Source organism: Sus scrofa, chromosome 1 (assembly GCF_054392235.1).
Source record: "Sus scrofa isolate SSC_HxYL_T2T_F1_AM1 chromosome 1, Sscrofa_HxYL_maternal_Yorkshire_Landrace_v2.0, whole genome shotgun sequence".
Taxonomy (NCBI): domain Eukaryota; kingdom Metazoa; phylum Chordata; class Mammalia; order Artiodactyla; family Suidae; genus Sus; species Sus scrofa.
Window position 1 is genome coordinate 203,852,416 of NC_139383.1, and position 19,932 is coordinate 203,872,347.

Sequence of the window (19,932 nt, forward strand, 5' to 3'; positions counted from 1 at the left end):
TCAAAAATGTGGAGAGGTTACACATGCCTTCAACCTGCTTGTACTATAATCCTATAGTTAAAATAATCAAAATGCTTATTTAAGAAAATAATGGTTTGAGCATGTCTCAAAGGCAAGTATATGGACATGAAATATCTGGGGCCATTCCTTCTAATGACTCACCCTGTAGCTGACATCTTCCGAGAGGTCTGATGTGCCCACAGTGGACTCTGCTTGCCACAAGGTCTCCTTGATGCTACAACCATAAAGAAACACATTCTTCTTTTGGGAGTGACCATGGAAATCACAGAACACCTACAAGGGCCAAACAAAGGAGAAACTAAATCTCTTCATTTCTTAAATGCTTAAAATGTCAACTTTCTTTGATAGATACTGTTCATTTAATAAAACCAGGCACAGGGGACCACTGGTGACGTCAGCAGGAGTTCCATTGGTAGGGTTGTCACGGAGGAAGGTAGATTGGAAGGGGCTTGGAACTGAGCAGGATATAAGGAAATATGTCATGTTGTGCTCTTTTGAGAATTTTACTTGTGACAGGGGAGAAGACAGGGTCAAAATAGAAATAGACTTCAAAAAATGTGAGTTTTATATAATTTTGAAAGTCAGTATATAAATGTCCATTTAAAAGTAACAGATTAAATATAAAAAAGTGGAGCTAATAAATCACCATAATTTCTTTTCTGTCAGGTCTGATGTGGTAAAAAATACATAAATAAATAACCATCAAACTCTATGGCTTAGGAAACAAAGGTTTATTTTTCAGCATATCTTCTTTGTTTTAGGATCCAGGCTAAAGACGTGCCAGCTTGGGACATACTAATATTGTGGCAAAGAGAATAAATATCAAAGAGAGAATCATGCTGTAACTCGGAAAGCTTCTATTGAGGCATGACAAATAGCATGCCTGCTCTCATTTCATTGGCCAAAGCAAGTCACATGGTCAATCCTATTGGAAATGGGATGGGAAAGTATATTCCTCCTAAAAGGAGGCTCTGCAAGTCACATGACTGAGGGCAATGACATGAAATTCCATTACAGGGAAAGAGGCTAATAATTGAGAAATATTAAGTAAATCTAAAAAATGACCTTAAATTCTCCCCTTCCCTATATGCATGTCCTTTTGCAATGGATTGTGCTTCACCTACATCAAGAGGTAAAGTATATTTTATCAGCCCTTCCAGCTGGACTCAGCCATGTTACATCTTTTGGCCAATAGCATTAGCAATTATGCTTATAACGTAACTGCCATGGGAAGGAACATAGACTACCTGCTAGATAACCAGAGAAATGATGCAAACTCACCCCCCACCACAAAGTCACTCTCCTCACTCCTATCCATTGACCTAGGTGCTATCAAGCCAACTACTGGACCTGTGAATCAGTCTATCCTAGACCATTGAGATCTAGTCTTAGTCAAGCTGGCTCAGACCAGAATAATCACCCAGTTTACCTAGAAGATTTCCATGAAATACCTTTAGAAATAATGCATAATTTTTGTTTAAGCCACTAAGTTTTGAGGTGGTTTATTATCCAGCAAAAGCTAAGTGCTCCAGTAATTTTTTCTCTTGTTCTAAATATTTGCTTCCCTTCCTCCCACATAAAAAATGCACTTACTTTTTCACCAAAGGAAGACACTCTGAACTGGTCATCTTATCAAAGTATTAGACTCTCAGTTCAAGGTCCCAAGACAGTTTCTATACCTCTCATGGGTCTCCTTCTGATCCATGAACAAAAAAGGCAAGTCATCTTCCTTCTACTAACATACATCCATGGTTGAAAGAGTAAACATCATCCCCAATAAACACTCGTGTTTGAAAGAACATGAATAGGATGAGCAAGGCAGCCTCTTGTCCATAACAATTCTGAAATGGCAGAGGTTTCTATACATTGTGAGCAGGGCCAATTGGTTGATTAGGGCCTAGTTCTGCTCTGGTCAGAAGATCTCTGTGCATTTTTTTTTTCCTCTGTAAATCTATGCTCTGTCCTTGAGAAGTGTTTATTTTTCCATTATCTGACTTGGCCACTTATGAAAAGGGCATTGGAGAATAAGGCCCCTTTTGATGCAAAGCAGCTATCTTTTCTGATTCCTGATGTAAAAGTTTGGGAACCTATTGATTATTTTGGTGTCAAAAAGTTACAGTTTCTTTGAATCAAAGTACTGGAAAAGCACTAGAAATGAAACATATGAAGGTAAGATCTTTTCTCTCCTTTGTTTTCAATTTCTCTTAAATGTAACTGAGGGTCTAAAGTAAAATAGAGGCAGTGTAGTATATGTTTACAGCATATGTAAAATCAAATAGTCCACAATGATAGCAGAAAGTTTGGTAGAAAGAATTGTGAATATTCTGTTGTAAGGTAATTATACTACACATGGAGCAGCATAATATTATCTGAAGGTAGATTGTAATTAATTAAATACAGATACTGTAAATGATAAGGCTTAAAAGAAATTTAAGGAGTATAAATAATATTCACTCATGGATACAAAAATACTCAATTAGCACAAGAAAAATCAGAAAAATTTAGAAAATCAGAAGTAGAAAATAGATGAAACAAGTAAACAGAGAAGATGGTAGATCTCAAATCACATGTATCAACAATCTCATTAAATTTAAATGGTCAAAACACACTAATTAAAAGATTAAGACTGTAAGATTAGATAAATAAGCAAACTACTGACCAAATCTCATCGTTGGTCTCTCTGAGGTCTCTTACAAAGTTAAACATACACTTATTTTATAATCAGTCTCCCTCTTTGGTATTTACACAAGAGGAATGAAAATGTATGTTCACATTAAAAACCTTTATGTAAATGATTATAGCAGCCTCACTCATAGCCACTAAAATCTTCAAAAACCACTAACCCAGATCTCTCTCAACCAGGGGGTGTATAAACAAAACTGCAACATATTCTAATAATGGAATACTACTTAGCAAATCAAAGTAGGAAGAAAGCAAGGATTCACAAGGCAACTTGGATAAACTGTACATACATTTTGCTAAGTGAAAGAATACAGAACAAAAAAAATTACATATTGTATATTTTCATTTATATGACATTATGGAAAAGGGGAACTATAGTATGGAAAGAAGATTGTTAGGAGTAGGAAATGGGGGAAGAGGTTAGCCTCAAAGATGTAGCACAGGGAATGTTTGGGATGATGGACCCATACTATATCATAACTGTGGTGGTAAACACACATAACTCCAAGCATTTGTCAAAACTCACACAACTGCATACTATAAAGGCTGAATTTTACTGGATATAAATTTTCAAAAAATTAACTAGGATGCTGGAGCAGGGAAAATCTAAAATGAAATAGAAACTATAACAAATGAACCTATCTGCATTACAAATTAATAAAACAATCATATAAAAAGGGTAGAGTAGAAAAGAACTAACCTAAGCTATTTTGGAAAATATTTTCCAAATAGCATTGTAAGAATAAAGACAAAAAATCTGTACACAAACACTGTGGTCTTATTGATAATTTATTACAGGAGTATGAATTCTTAATATTGAAACTACACTACATGTACCCCAGAGATGAACAAATAAGAGTAAAAATTATATATTATGAGAACCAGTGCTCTTATTGTTATAGAAAGAAGTTATAGACAGTGGTACTATGAGGATTAGAATAAACCCTCTGGCAGTGGATTTAAATTAGAGGTATCACTAAGAACCCTTGGTTTTTTAAATTTATCTCCAGATAGATAAATACAGAAATAAAAACTAATGTGTTAACACATGAGCTAATATCTATATATATTAAATATGACATATATATTAAATGTGAGTTTATATATATATATATATTAAAGTCCTGGTCTTTGAGAAGGTCTTGAAATGAATTCACCTCAGTAATAATGAGCACACCTAGTGCCCAGATCTTGGTTTTTAATACCACTCTCTAATAAAAGGAACCAGGAAAAGAAAAAATTATTTTGGCACAAATAATCAATTTGCCCCAGGGCTGAAGCAAAAAAAAAAAAAAATTATAAGAATCACACATCTTGTGATACCAAAAAAGGAAGAAATATTTCAAAGGGAAGGGCACACAAGCCAAGGCAAAAGCACTCCAAATGATAAAATGTGAATAATTTGATCAATAGAATAGATTATGGTAGGAAATAATTATAGCCCACAGAATAAAACTAGTACCTATGAGTCCATACTGACATAAAAAACTCATTGAATACATACACACATACATGCATACACACATACATATATACAAACATACATACATACATACAGGCAAAGGGACAAGTCTTCCTTACAGACAAATTCCAATTAATAAATATAAAAGGAGTAAAATAAATAGAAAATCACCACTAGAATATCTCTGTAATAATGGGCAAGATTCATTGATGGAAGCTAAAACTAGTAGGAAAAATGTTTAGAGAAAAAAGATTATTTGCATAGTGTCAAAGTTATCTCCTCCAAGATGTTATTAGTCGCAAAGGGAAATGCAATAACTTTATGATGAAGATACCTGGCATACACTACCATACCCAAGTGATCAGGGTAAAAATTACCAATAATAGATACACTCACAATAAAGTCATATGAATACAAGCAAAAAAATAACCAATACACTTCAAAGATTTTGATGTCATAAAAGACAGGAAAGTCAGAGGGGATCTCACAGACAAGATGAAGGAAACATAAAATGTAAATATAGTAGGGATTCTGGATTAGATCTTGAAACAAACAAAAAACATTGGTGCAAAAACTAGTGAAATTCATATAAAGTCTGTAGTTTTATTAACAGCATTGTTTAAACATTAGTTTTCAGTTTTGTGAATTGTAACAAGATTGTGCAAAACTTTAGCATTGGGGAAACTGGATGAAGCGTATATGCATACTCTCTATGCTATTTTTGGAAATTTTCTATAAGTCTAAAGTTGTTTCAAAATAAAAAAAGGAAAAAATACTCATCATAACATTTAGTTAAAATCTGGAATACAATATTCGGTTGTTTCAACATTCAAAAATAATTCAGTACATTTACAAGATAAAGAACTAATAGATTCCTAAAACATTGATAAACTTCAATAATAAACAATTTCGTAGCATCTATGAACAGAAGGGATTTCCTTAACTTAGATAAATACTAAAGGATTAAAAAATAATAAACAATCTCTTAGCATCTATGAACAGAAGGGATTTCATTAACCTAAATAAATACTAACTACAAAATAGCCAGTAGTACAATATTTGATGCAATATCGCACTTTCTCCATGAAGGCAACACAAGACCTAGTGCTGAGTATCATCAATTGCACTTGATGACACAATTTAGAAAAAACAAAACAAAACAAAAAAAAAAAAAAACAGAGGAAAAAAAGAAAGTATAAGATTTGAAAGAAGTAAATAAAATTTTCTTTATTTTCCCACATAAACATCGTAAAATGTAGAACGTCAAAAATCTGCAAATTATTACAAAATCATAGGCTAAAATGTCAACATATAAAAATCAAGTGAATTTACATGTACTATCAATGTACAAATAAAAGTCTAAATTAAAAAAATAATTCAGAAAGATATATGTACCCCAATGTTCACTGAAGCACTATTTACAATATCCAAGAGAAGGAAGCAACCTAAATGTCCAATGACAGTGGAAGAGATAAAGAAGACGTGGTACATACATACAACAGAATATTATTCGACCATTAAAAACAGTGAATTTTTTTTTTTTTTTTTTTGTCTTTTTAGGGCTGCACCTGTGGCATATGTAAGTTCCCAGGCTAGGGGTTGAATCGGAGCTGTAGCAGCTGGCCTATGCCACAGCCACAGCCACGCCAGATCCGAGCTGCATCTGTGACAACAGCTTACGGCAATGCTGGATCCTTAACCCACTAAGCAATGTCAGGGATCGAACCCACAGCATCATGGTTCCTAGTCGGATTCGTTTCTGCTGCTTCATGATGGGAACTCTGCGAAATGTTTTTAATGAAAAAAATTCCATTTGTAGCAACAAGAATGGACCTAGAGACTCTCACACTGAGTGAAGTAAGTCAGACAGAGAAAGACAAGTATCATATGATATCACATATATGGATTCTAATAAAAGTTATACAAAGCAATTTATTTATAAAACAGAAACAAACTCACAGATTTCAGAACCAACTTTATGGTTACCATAGGTGAATCCTTTAGGGTAGGGAGGAATTAGGAGGGTGGGAAAAACATATACACACTACCCTATAAAATCAATGATTAATAAGAACTACTGTATAGCACAGGAAAACCTACTCAATAGTCTGTAATAATCTACACGGGAAAAAGAATGGATATTTTAGATGTATGACTGAATCATTTTGTTGTACACCTGAAATTAATACAACATTGTAAGTCAACTATACTACAACAATTTTTTTAAAAAAGCAAAAAAAAAAAAAAAAAAAAAGAATCACCTTGTGCAATGAATAAAATAATTGCCAAGTTCTTGGAAAAAATAAAATTAAAATAGTACTTAAAATAGTAGAGAAGTACTAACTCATAGTAAATTTAAAGAGGTACAAGACACATTGAGAAAAATGAAAAAAATTAAATTCTTAGCAAATTTATATACTTAAATTCAATTCAATGTCAATCAAAATCTACAGAGGGTATATGTTTTGCTTTGTTTTTTATTTTGGAGAAACTTGCAAGTTGATCCTAAACCAATACGGGAATGCAAAGAGCCAAGAATAACTGAGACAGTCTTGAAAAAGGATAAGAAAATGAGACAAATTGCATATAGGTATCAAAACTTCTTTTAAAATTGCAGTACTTCAGACAGTACTGTTAGTGAATGAATATATAAATGGATCAGTGGAGTAAAGTAGATATTCCAAGGAGGGACTCTCATATGTGGTCACTAGATTCATGACAAAGTTGACACTAGTGCACTGAGGAAAGGGTGATCATAGGAGATGTGGATTCCCATGTAAAACTGTAGAAAATAAAAATATTTATCCTCACAATATGTTGAAAAGTATCTATATGGATTACAGAACTTAACATGGAAGATAAAATAATAACAGGCTACTATGTATGACCTTGGAGTTGGAAAAGAGTTCTTATTGAGGACATGAATTAGAACTCAACATAAATGAAAATATTTCAAAATTAGATCTATTCTATTAAGAACTTCTGTTGATCCAAAGGCACCATGAACAATGTGAAAAGGCAGAGACCAAAGAGTGAAATAACATAGTGGTAGTACCTATATCCAACAAATAATTCATATAGAAAATGCATATATGTCAATAAGAAAAAAAAAAAAAAAGAGGTAACCCAGTTTTTAAATGGGCAAGAAACCTGGAATTGAGATTTCACAGAAGAGAATACCTAAATGGCTATTAGGCACAGAAAACTATACTCAACCTCATTAATATCAAGGAAATGTAGTATAAACACTACAGTGAAATGCCACTGTATCTAATAGGTTATTAGGACTGCTAACATCATGAAAAGACCTAGTTTTGGCCAAGACACAGAGCAACTGGAACTTTCTAACCCAGCTTGTCTGACTGTAAATCTGTACCACTACTATGGAAAACAATCCGGGAGTATCATCCGAAGCTGAATATGCACATATTCTAGAACTCTCCCAACAGAAATGCAGACATTGGGCACCACAGTTATCAAAATTATACATAGCAGCACTATTTCCAGTAGGCTAAATCTGTAAACAGTGGAATGGATTAATTAATTAGGATATAATTCTTCAACAGAATACTGTCCAGCATTGAGGATGAAAGAATAAGCTAGATACAAAATGGTACACCCATATGACCTTCAAAACCAGACAAAATATGGTGATAGAAATGAGGGTAATGTCTATGTTTGGAGGTAGGGGAACATTATATTTTTGTTTAGTATCTAGGGTTGTGGGTGATGTTCTATCTCTTGATTTGTTTAGTGGTTATATGGCGTGTTCATTTTGTTTATCAACCTGTCATAGTGTGATCTGTATACTTAAAATTAACACCTGATACATACACATTTGTGTGTTTCAAAAGATATAGAAGTTCTGATATTTTAATGGGGGCAGTTCCTCACATTTGATGTAGTCTTTGTGTCATAAGGAGACAGAATAGGTAACTTAAGGTGTTCGTCAAATTTGCTAACAATACAGAATTAAAGACAGCTGATAGCAGAGTGAACACAAGCAGAAATTGTAAGTGGCAAAGAGAGCAGAAGTAGCAGAAACAGAAATACTTAAATTGGAATAAATACAGCTCCTAGAATTAGACTCACATTGTGGCACAAGTAAAAGAGACATTTAGCTAAGAAGCAGGTTTTGAATGAGCGATTTGGAGGTTTCGAGTGACAGTTTGCTCAGAATGAATCAGTAGCCATGGATATGAAAAATTAATCTCATCACAAATTGCTTCTGAAGAAGGAAAGTGGCCATACATTAGGAGAACAATCAGTCCAGTGTACCTCATACTGGTCAATTTATATCTAATACAGTGTTTTTCAATTCTGAGTGTGACATTTTGAAACCACCTGGGATACATCTGTAGAGAGGAAAGCCAAGGGAAATGGGAATGTTTGCAAACATAGAACGGCTATAGACATTGGAGATGCCTACTGCAGGAAAAAAGAAGACTCAGTGGAGTCTCAATAGCAGTCCTCCAAATTTATAAATGCTCCCATTTGAAACATGAATAAGTGCACTTGCTATCATTTCAAAGAGCATATGAAAGTAAAAGGAAGGGAGAATATGGACTAGGGACATAGATTCTAGCTCCAATATTAAATTTCGTTCTTGAATATTTATTACCAGCAGGAAACAACTCTCTATGGTTATAGCTGCCTTGCAATGCTGTGTCACAATTTTAAAAACTTCCTTTCTCTGGAAAAATTTCAGCAAAAGCTGGATAAATTGCTATCAACAATGTTACTGGTTGAGCAGTCAGAAGAGATGATGATTACACCTACCATCTGAAAGAAGATCAAGTCCTATAGTTCATAGGTTGAACAGGAAGCTGTTGATAGCAGGAATGGCCCAGAACACTCAGGATGCATGTATGGAGTCATAAATAAACACATACGTATAAGAGAATATAAAAGGGCACTTAGGTAGATGGTCATAATAGGAGATGAAAACTAACTCTCTGATGGCAAGTTAGAACTGATAAGGTGTGTTGCTTAGTTGGTGAGCCATGAAGGCGAGAAGAATTCAGCAATGTCAAGACTGATTTTTGGAAGCAGGTGGCTGCCAGACAAGGAAAGCAGGCTTGATCAGGAGGCAAGAGGCAGGTTTCTGGACAGAACAAGTTATCTATGAGATGAGAGTTTTAAGAGCTAAAGCACTTGAAATGTTCTCCATGTTTAATTTCTTTTCCTCTCTCTCTCTCTCTTAATTGTCAATAATAGAAAGCTACTATTTTATTTGGGCAGGGGGATTTTTAAATTACACTATAAATTCTCTGTTAGCAGAAGAGTATTTTTTTTTCTTTAAAAAAATCATGGAGTTCCCTGGTAGACTAGCAATGAAGGATTTGGCAATGTTACTTCTGTGGCTCAGGTTTGATCCCTGGCCTGAGAACTTCCACCTGCCCTGGGTCCAGCCAAAAAAGAAAAGAAAAGAATAAAGAATTATTTTATTTTTTGTGGAATCCTAATTCATAGTTTCAACTTAAAATCTTATGAAAAAAATATATCTCCCCAGCTTCTAGATGTCACTTAGCTTTGGGTGTTCAAACCAAAAGCTCACGCAGGGTTTGGAGGAAGGAGTTAGTCAAAGGACAAGACAAATAATGAAGAGGCAGAAAGAATGAATATTCATAAAGCAAATGTGAAGAGAAAAGCAGAAAACAGAAAATGTGGCCACAGAAAGAGAACATGAGAGATGGAAAGAAGAAGCACTGGGGTTTCAATGCTTTCCAGTTCTGGTAAGACCTTACTGGACTTTTTTCCCTTCAAAACTTCCACCTTGAGTTACTTTAGCAGGTTTCTGTTATTTGCAACAACAACATCCTCTCTGCTAGTATTCTCCACCCTGTCTGTGCACTGGAATCTCCTGAGGGGATTTTAAAAATATCAATGCCTGGGGCCCACCTCCAGAGATTTTGATTTAATTGGTCTGCAGTGATACCAGGGCATCATGGGATTTTTAAGTCTTCCAGGTTATTCTCAATGTGCAGCCAAGGTTGAGACCCAATGGACAAGTCTAGAATCTAGAGCAGTGGATCTGATATGTTATCAAGCATCATAATAACATGGAGAACATGTTAAAGCATGGATTGTGGGCCACTTCCCAGCAATTCTGCCATTCAAGCAAGGCTGGGTGAGGCCCAGGAATGTGCATGTCTAACGATTCTCAGGTAACACTGATGCCCTTGGTCTGGGGACCATGCTTTGAAAGCTTCTAGTCTAAAGGAACCAATCAGATAATTGCTTGAGGTTTAATCCTGTACATCACGAATGTTCCACTGACTTTTCTCTCTTAAGCCTCAGTTTCTCTCTGTGAAAGTATACCCACCGCTCTCCTGAAAAGTGTACAAACAAATTAAGACTGTGTCCTAGCAACAGATTTCTCAATAACGCCAGAAGCTATGCCTCTGTGCTGACAGGCACTCCCTAACTGCTGAATTCAATAGGAAAAAAGAGTTTCATTTTCTTCTGATCCTTCCAGACTCTGAAAGCTGAGGAAAATGACAAATGAGAGAGTTCTTCATGTGGAGGAAGGAGCACAGTTCATCCCTGGGAGTTCTAGTGGCCTCTGAAGATTCAAAACAAGAGATGGACATGTCCTTCTACTTGTTGCTCAAAGGACATCCCTAAAAATAAATGCTTGTTAATTATAAAAGATGTGTTCCTGGAAATTGTGGGGGTGGGGGGCAATTACAAGACAAAGGATCAAGTTATTTCAGTTAAAGAGGCTTTTTCTTTCCTACTGGAAGACTGAACACTCCTCTACTCCCTTTCAGTGAGATTCTATAATAGGTCAGTGGGAAGTGTGCCCAGCGGTGACAGTCTAACATCCCTGGGTTAACCAATGGCCCTATCTTGCTTGTGTATCAGTTGATTTAACCAATATCTGCTGGATGCTTGCAGTGTGGCAGAAGAAATTAAAATTTTAATATAAGATGGTACTGCCCTCAATAACAATGACAAGAAGAACAGTAGTTAATTTATTGACGACATGATGTTTCAGATGCTGTGCTGAACACTTAATATAGATTATCTCATGATAAAGTAGGTGCTATAATTATCCCCCTTTTGCCACTAAGAAAACTTAATTGCAGAAAGAAATAAGTCACTTGCCTAGGCTTGCTCAGGTTTGCATGGATATTGGGTATGTGAGCAAGTAACTGAGCCCTAGTTTGCACTAATGCACACTTCATATTTTAAAACACTTCTCAGGTCAGGAGTTCCCACAGTGGCTCAGCGGAAAGGAATCTGACTAGTAACCATGAGGTTGTGGGTTCAATCCCTGGCCTCGCTCAGTGGGTTAAAGATCTGACATTGCTGTGAGCTGTGGTATAGGTCACAGATGCGGCTAGGATCCCGAGTTTCTGTGGCTGTGGCATGGACCAGCAACTGTAGCTCCAATTTGACCGCTAGCCTGGGAACTTCCATATGCTGCAGGTGTGGTCCTAAAAAGCATTAAAAAAAAAAAAAAAAAAACAAAAAAAAACAAAAAAAAAAAAAACAAAAAAAACTCCTCAGGTCTATATTGCATCTTCCAGGAGCTGTTTTGCTGGGATGAACTCACCAGTGAATAGGGGATCATACTGCAGTGAGAGGAGGTAGGAGAAACACAGTGTTCTCTGCAAACCCAAGGAAGGCCACACTGCGCAACTCGTGAGGCACCATACCTGCTGGCACCCCAAAGACTAGCAGCCCTAAAGGTGTGCAACAAGCTGGTTCTGGGGTCCCCTCAGAATGTCGTGCCTAAGATGGTCCTGCCAAGTGAGGACTTCTGGTGGCCTCCCTGGAGAAAGGACTGTGTTTGGTAATCTCTGATAGTCCTGGGCTTTTAGGAAGATCTTACTAGCCATCTCAGTTTCCTTCCCTCTGAATTGCAGTCATTGCTCTCACTAATCAGCAATAGAAAAATGAGGAAGAGGGGCTATGAGGTTGAAGAATTGAAATCAAGAACAAGAATCTAGGGTAAAGGAAACTGGATCCTAGGGATATGCAGACATGGGCAGTGATCAGATGATTAATTTGCTTGCAGACCATTTCAGCATGTCTGGACATTTTCCTGAAGGTGGTGAAGGAACCATCAAAGAATTGGAGCAAAGAGGAGCAGCATGGACAGGTCACTAGAACAGGAGTGTTTTTCTTCATTTCTTTCTTTCTTTTTTGGGGGGGTCTTTTGTCTTTTTAGGGCCACACCTGTGGCATATGGAGGTTCCCAGGTGAGGGGTCTAGTCAGAGCTGTAGCTGCCAGCCTACACCACAGCTCACGGCAATGCCAGATCCTTAACCCACTGAATAAGGCCAGGGACTGAACCTGCAACCTCATGGTTCCTAGTCAGGATTTGTTTCCTCTGCACCACGACTGGAACTCCTAGAACAGGAGTGTTAAGAGTGAATTTCAGAGACCAGATCAGCCAGGACAGATGAGAAAGGCCTAGTTTAGGGTAGCAGGTGTAAATACGGGGGGAAAGGACATAGGGTGAGAGAGTAGGAAAGTAAAATCTGTAAGAATTGGAGACTAAATGGATTTAGAGGCTCAGTGAGGAAGAGGTTAAAAATAATAACTAGATTTCCAGACTAAGTGAAGAGGCAATATGATTGTTCTTTTCCTCAAGTCAAGGAACAGAGGATGAGATCCAGACATGAAGGTTTTGTTAAGGTTTGTTTTGCTGGAGATGGAGTGGTTAGCTTTGAACTTGTTCACCCTGAGCTAAAGGATTCTCTTGTGTCTCACTTTCTTCATCAGCAAAGTGTGGGTGAATCAGGATTTTGAAATCAGGCTCTCATGAATCTTTCTAGAAACTTTTCCAATGAATTCTTGTCTGAGATAAATTGCAAGGTTAATTTAATTCATGCAAATGTGAGTTCCATCATTTCTTGCTCAGCAAAGAGGCTGTTCAGGGCTACATTGCTATGCTACTCACATGCCTTCCCCATCTTTCTCCTCCATTTCTTGGTCCCATACTTGTTCCCCTGTAAGCTAATTGGGCACCTTGTTCAAGAGGTTACCCACCCCCCCATCTCAAACACACATCATCTAGCCATTCCCCATCTCCCCACGGCTCACCTATTCCTGACTCTGTTTACTGCTCTGCTTTGCCAGTTTTAAGCTGCGATGTTTTCCATTCATGACATCTGGGTCTTGTTCCTGCTTCATAGCAGCAAGACCTCTGCATTATTGATAACATTGCCATAAGAAAACGAAGGGAAGCTGGAGCTAGGAGGAAGCTAATTCTGAGGAATGTGATAGAAAGCCAAAACAGTGATGCTTTCAATTAAGCCAACCAAGGCTCATTAAATCCCTGGAGATTCCAGCCTGGGCACAATATTTTGCAGATGGCACTCAGTCCAAGCTCCTGAGTAAAAGTAAACCTTTCTATGAGGGAAATGCTATTGGTGGTATGTTCAATTATCCAAGAGCCCTGTTTGCAAGAGCACATTTCCTTTTATTAGCACTCATGCTCTCTCCTTGGTAAGTGTTTTATCTGAGTTATTGCCAACACCAGTCATGGCTGAGGATAACCACAGGGAGCATGTACAGAATTTATTCCTATAACTAACTAAAAAGGGATGTTATGCTCCCTTCCCCTTCCTTAAATGAGAGACTTTCACTTAAATTGATCCATTATGGGTCAAAGTTCCAACATGGCCTTAGAAGAGCAAACTTTACTGACAAATCAGTTTTGGCCCCCTCTGATAGCTAGTTCGGGGTGAAAATTTTCACATTAAACTCAGAAGAAGGCATCAGTAATTAACCGGTTATAAGATTCCTCATGGTGGAACCCTCTATTACATGTTATAAAATACTGGATGAGGTTTTCTGCCACCTCGGTCTTATGTCTTATAATGTCTCTTCCAAAATGTTTCAGTTACATTGAAAGAGCCCATGTAGGAGTTCCTGTTGTGGCTCAGCTGGTTAAGAACTCACCTAGTATCCATGAGAATGCAGGTTTGATCCCTGGCCTGGCTCAGTAGGTTAAGGATCTTGTGTTGCTGCAAACTGCAATATAGGTTGCAGATGTAGCTTGGATCCCACTCTGCTCTGGCTGTGGCATATGCCTCAGCTGCAGCTACCATTTGACCACTAGCTTGGGAACTTCCATATGCTTCAGGTTTAGCCCTAAAAAGGAAAAGGAAAAAGAAAGAGAAAAGAAAAGAAAAGAGAAAAGGAAAGAAAGAGCTCATGTAAATGACTGAAAAATGATGCAAATATGTCACTTTGTTTTCATATGGCATCCTTCTGGGAAGTAATAATAATTTTAAGCTATTAATTTTGCTAAAATAATGCTATTTGTTTGTATGCTTGATATGTGCCAGTCCCAGTGCTCAGGTTTTACACACATATAATCAATCTAAAATTCCTGAAAGGAAGCTATGATTCAAATTTACAAATGATAGCACTTATATGTAGAATCTAAAACATGGCACAAATGAACCTATCTACAAAACAGAAGCAGACTCACAGACATAGAGAACAGGTTGAGGTTGCCAAGGGGGAGGGGGAGGGAGTGGGAGGTACTGGGAGTTTGAGGTTAGTAGATGCAAACTATGATATTTAGAACGGATAAAAATGAGGTCCTGCTGTATAGCACAGGGAATTATTTAAGTCTCTTGGGATAGACCATGATGGAAGATAGTGTGAAAAAAAGTAGATATATATATATATAGATATATAGATATATATATACACATGTGACTGGGTCATTTTGCTGCAGAGCAAAAATTGGCACAACACTGTAAATCAACTACACTTTAATTAAAAAATTATTTTAAAAATTCATAAATGAAGTGAAACTACTAAGGTTAAAGGAGGTTAAGTGATTTGCACATGACAATCCATTGAAAACCTACATGTTTTATCTCAAACTCTGATCAGTCTGGCCCCAAAGAGTTTCCAAACCAAAATATTTTCAAATGTTGGATTTACTGATGATGAAGGACAATATAACAAGTCTGGCAACTAGCAAAATTAAGAGTGAATGACCAGTCTTCCCCTGAGGTCTTTCCTAAGCTGATTTCTATGTGCAGTTTTCTAAGCTCATTTCTGGCCAGCAGTCCCTCCATAGTCAGTGAGACCTTGGGCGGCTCCTCAGCAGTTAAATCTGCTCTTTTTCTTCAGTTTTAGACACTGAAGAGAGAGAAACAGCAATCTGGCTGCTGTCCTGGGCACAGTGCCTGGGACCTATCAGCAGCTGCCCTTCACCTTCCTCAGCTGCAGGTTCCAAAGCTCCCAAGTTTCAGGCATTAGCTTTCCCACTGTGTGGGATGGCCTTTGGGTGATGTTTAGGGCAGATAGGTTATTGGAAAACCTATCTTCATCAGAAGGTGGGATCTAGACTTGTCTCCGAGCAACAGCAGATTTCCAAATTGTCTGGGTAAACCTAAGGGATGGAGTGTGAATATTGTCTCACCCCCATGCCTACCCAGTCAATAAGGGAAGCTTGCCTCAGTTTCCCAATGTGCATTTCTCTCTGGGAGGGTTGTTGGCTTCCTGGACCCTAGGCAGGACTGTGCTTTGATGTCACCAAACTCTACTTTCTGGGACAGGCCCTTGCAGCTCTATGGCCAATGCCAATGTCCGTGGTCATTGCTGCCTGATCATCATTAGATCAGATGTCCTCAGGCATGGAGATTGAGCAGATGAAGCACAGGTCTCCACATGTCTTTATTTAAGCCTTCTTTGACTTATGGCTGCCTTCATAGGGAATAGCCTTAGGGACCCATATGGTCCCATCTCTTCCTATCTTCCCTTTCCCACCAGCTCTGTGCAGAGACACCTTCAGATAAACTAAAGGGAAACACTGATCCAGGCAAATGCTCTCCTATTTCCCCTCCACCCCACCTCCTAACCCCTCTCCATTTTGCAAAATAAATAAATAAATAAAATCGAAGAATGAAAAACAGGGAACTTTCAGATTTCTTTGAAAAATCTGACTGGCCCTCTCTGAAGCCTTTGGAGGACCCCAGATTCCCACCCCTGTGATATAGAAGGTTCATTGTAAATACCAGTGAGGGAGAGAGAGGAAACTTTTCCTTTGCTTTCCAGCATAAGTTTATCCAAGAAACTTTAGCAATTTGCTTAAATGTAGGGTATTTACGTCTGTAAAACACCTACAAAACATGGTTCCTGGTATGCTTAAGAAACATTGTTTAATCTCTATTCTGATAGAATGGGAACTATTCTAAATAAAATATGGAATAAAATTATCATCATTATTATCATCATTCTACCTAGGACCTTCATGGTTTTTTGTTGTTGTTATTTTTTCTTCCCCCTCCTATATCCTCAAATATAAAAAAAGGAAAATTCCAGATTAAGTACCTTAGCCTGTGTCAATGAAAATAAGCAGCAATAACCCTTGTTCTCCTGATACTTCTGAGGAATAAAGCAGAGATAAAATAAATTGTGTGGGGTCCTTGGAGACAAGGTTTAAGGAAGGGACATGCTATTCCTTTTTGCCCTTTCCTTTCACGCCTTTTTTTTTAAAAGGAAGCAGATTAACTAAAAACATGTGCCAGAGGGACAAAATAAGGCCAGGAAAATCATTTAAGTAGCTAAAAGTTCTGTTCCACAGGGCCCCAGAGAAAGATAAAACCAAAGCACAGCCTCCCTGTCCCCTGGCAGAAGCTGCTGAATATGTGTGAGTGGTAAACGGAAATCAATGAGCTGCTCAGAGAGCCCTGCGATCCCTTTACCAACACACAGGCCCATAGCAAGAGCCCAGGAGATGGGAATCGATGCCTCTCTTAATTCTGAAGCACAGATCCTCTGCAGTGGCAAGGGGCCAGGCAGCTTGGAAGAAGCCTGCTAGAGCCTGAGAGCTCTGCTCCACTCCCCAGGCCATGCCCCACTGCCCAGGGCCATGGGACTCCTACTGCCTGTGGGAAGTTCCACAAGGAAGATGCTGCAATCCCTTCTACTAGCTGACTGTTAAGCCTGTCTGCTCATCTGGGCTTCTCTTCTTCCATACCTTTGCTGTGGCTTGAGCTCTCTGATTTCTAATTTCTTCTCAGCTTTACTACTCTGTTCTAGCAAAGATAATCTCCTTGGCTTGACTTGCATGCTTCTATGCTGGTCCGTTTTATGCAGGATAGCCCCCTGGCTCTCTTAGCTGCATTTTAAACCTCTATGACTTTGCTTTGATTTGTCTTTAATTCTCAATAAATGGAAATGGAAATGTATACATGCACAGAGCTTGAATGAGTTTTGAGTCAGTGAACTTTGGTATAACTGACTCTTTAATCAAAATACAGAACACTGCCACTAACCTAGAAAGTTTCCTGCTGGCCCTATCATTTAACCCCCTTCTAGAGGTAACCACTGTTCTGATTTATTGAACTTAAACTTTGCATAAATAGGAAAGTAGAATATGTACTCCTTAGTTCTAGCTTATATCATTCAACATGTTTCTGCAATTCATCCATGTTGCCGATTTGATCCACAGTTCATTGTTCTTGTCTTTAATTTTGTATTGCTGAGTAATATTTCAATGGTTGAATATGCCAGTATTTTGTATGTTTCTGGGCTTTTGCATCCAATGTCTGGAGTAGAATTCCTGATCTTCTAACAAACAAGAGAGACAGAAAATGGAAGTTCAAGAAAATAGGAAAGGGAGCATAAGATCAGTGTGATGTGAGATGAATGGATGTCATTAGTTAATAAAGAGTTTTATTTCTTTTGCTCTGTGCGGTGACCCCCCCAAACACAGAAAACTCACTGCCTCCAATTTCACAATGCACAGGATCTAAGAGTCCATAGTCAGGCCTACAGACCTCTGAAGAAAGAATATTTTGCTATTATAATTAAAATCAAGGAAAAAAAAAAACTTTTACTTATAATTTAAGTCCAGCTCAAGTGGCGTCTCCAGTCTCCAATGTTTCCATAATCTTTATGGAAAGTGGTTACAACTCTCACCATTTTTTTATTTGGTTTCTTTGATGACCTTATTCTACTTTTGACCAAAGAAACTATGGACTTCTCAAAGAAAAGGTACCTCTGGCATCTCACACAATGATTACAAACATGGGTAAATGAGCAGACAAATGGATAACTGCCCAGATGGATGGAGGATGGATGGATGAATGGAGGATGTGTGGATGGATGAAACAATATGTGAATAGTGCCATATTGATTATAAACTGAATGAATTGTCTGGTCTTTAGCAACCCCTAGAAATACCGTGGCACTTAGTTCTCTCACTGTTTTGCAATCTCTTTGATTCTGGGAGTTCATATTATTCTATCTGCCAATAGGCAAATGTCTCAGTACTGTCTAGAACAGGCAGAACTTCCTATCCACCAGAAAGTGGCTTCCTGATGCTCTAAGGAATATTTTCATAAGAGTCAGAGATTGGGTGGAGTCGCAGTTAATCTGCAGCCATGTAGCCCAAGAGGCAATCTTTGCTCAGTGGAAATTTTTCCAATACAGGACAGGCCTGGGTAATAAATGAGTGACAGTTCTTCATTCAGCAGGAGGCTGGTTAAATATAGTCACATAGGTAACTAGAAGGTGATGTTGAGCCTATTAGAGAGCTTTGTAACACTGTGAATTGCATCTAGTGCTCAGCTGTTTCTCACCCACCTCTCAGATGGTCCCAGCAGGAAACAAGTCTGTGGCTGTCAGGTTTACAGTTAATTAATGTTTATTTATATTTTTAAACAAGCCTTTCACCTGTCACACTTTAAAATAAATGTTCAGTTAGAGGTTGTCAGAGCAGATTGGAATCCTGTTTGTTATGGGCTGAATGTGTATATGTTTAAATGTGTATCAGGTAGAAACTTCTTTCCCTGTAAATCTCTCTCTTTTGTCCCAGAGGCTAAGGCTTCCTAATCAGAGAGTCATGCTTATCAAAATCTTGACTGCAAAACTGGCACTCTGCCTTGCAGGACATGAACTTGCTTCTATAGAGTAGGCAGCATAGATATCTTCAGATGGGTGCATGGAGATTAGCATGAAAATATTGCACCAGTGTAGAGGAAGCATTCTTAAGGGAAAAGGATGTACTTTGTCCTATTTGCAGTAAAGCATTGACTGAGTAAGTCTGGAGTGTTTAAACCTTATACATTCCAAAGAAAGGTCTGCTGCTTGACTGGCTTCTGGGAGATTACTTTGACATATTTGGAATATTCTTCCAGAAAAGAGTGTCTTTCTTTACTTGGGGCCTTGGGCCATGTGAGGAAGTTGATGCTGACAGTGTGATATATGGTGAGGTTCTTGTGCCACAGAGTATCAATTTGACTTCTTCAGGGCCTGGAGACTAAGTAACTAAGATCAGTCATATGGGGCACCTTGGCTACAAAAAGACCCCTAACAAAATCCTGGACACTGAGGCTCAGGGGAGCTTCCTGGTTGGCAACACTCTACATATTACCACTCATCATTGTTGGAGAATTAAGCCCTGTGCATACAGCTGCACTGGGAGCAGGCACCTGGACTTTCACCTGTCTCTCCTGGACTCTGCCATGGATTCTTTTTTATCTTTGCTTATTTTAATCCATATCCTTTCACTGTAATAAACTGTAATTATGAGCATGACAACTATCCTGGGTTCTGTGAGTCTTTCCAGGGAGCTGAAGTTAATCCTGGACATGCCCCAACAAAACCTCTCAAAGAATGAGTGATGAAGAGAAATGAGGTTTCAGAGCAGAAACAGAGATCAGAACTGAATCTCTTTCCTTTAATTGTTATTATTATAGTTGATTTACAATGTTCTGTCAATTTCCTCTGTACAGCAAAGTGACCTGGTTATTTATACACACACACACACACACACATA

General features: G+C 38.0%; 1 protein-coding gene across 15 annotated transcripts in view; it reads right to left on the reverse strand.

The window, feature by feature from the left end:
• AGBL1 (AGBL carboxypeptidase 1) overlaps positions 1-19,932 on the reverse strand; it is a 1,231,135-nt gene that overhangs the window by 455,695 nt on the left and 755,508 nt on the right. For all 15 annotated transcript variants that reach the window (XR_014820420.1, XR_014820412.1, XR_014820416.1 and 12 more), the window contains one exon: positions 163-294. Coding sequence is in view for 9 of the 15 variants with exons in the window: in XM_084983081.1 (XP_084839207.1) it covers positions 163-294 (132 nt within the window). In the remaining 6 variants the exon portion in view is untranslated. The remainder of the gene's footprint in view (positions 1-162; positions 295-19,932) is intronic.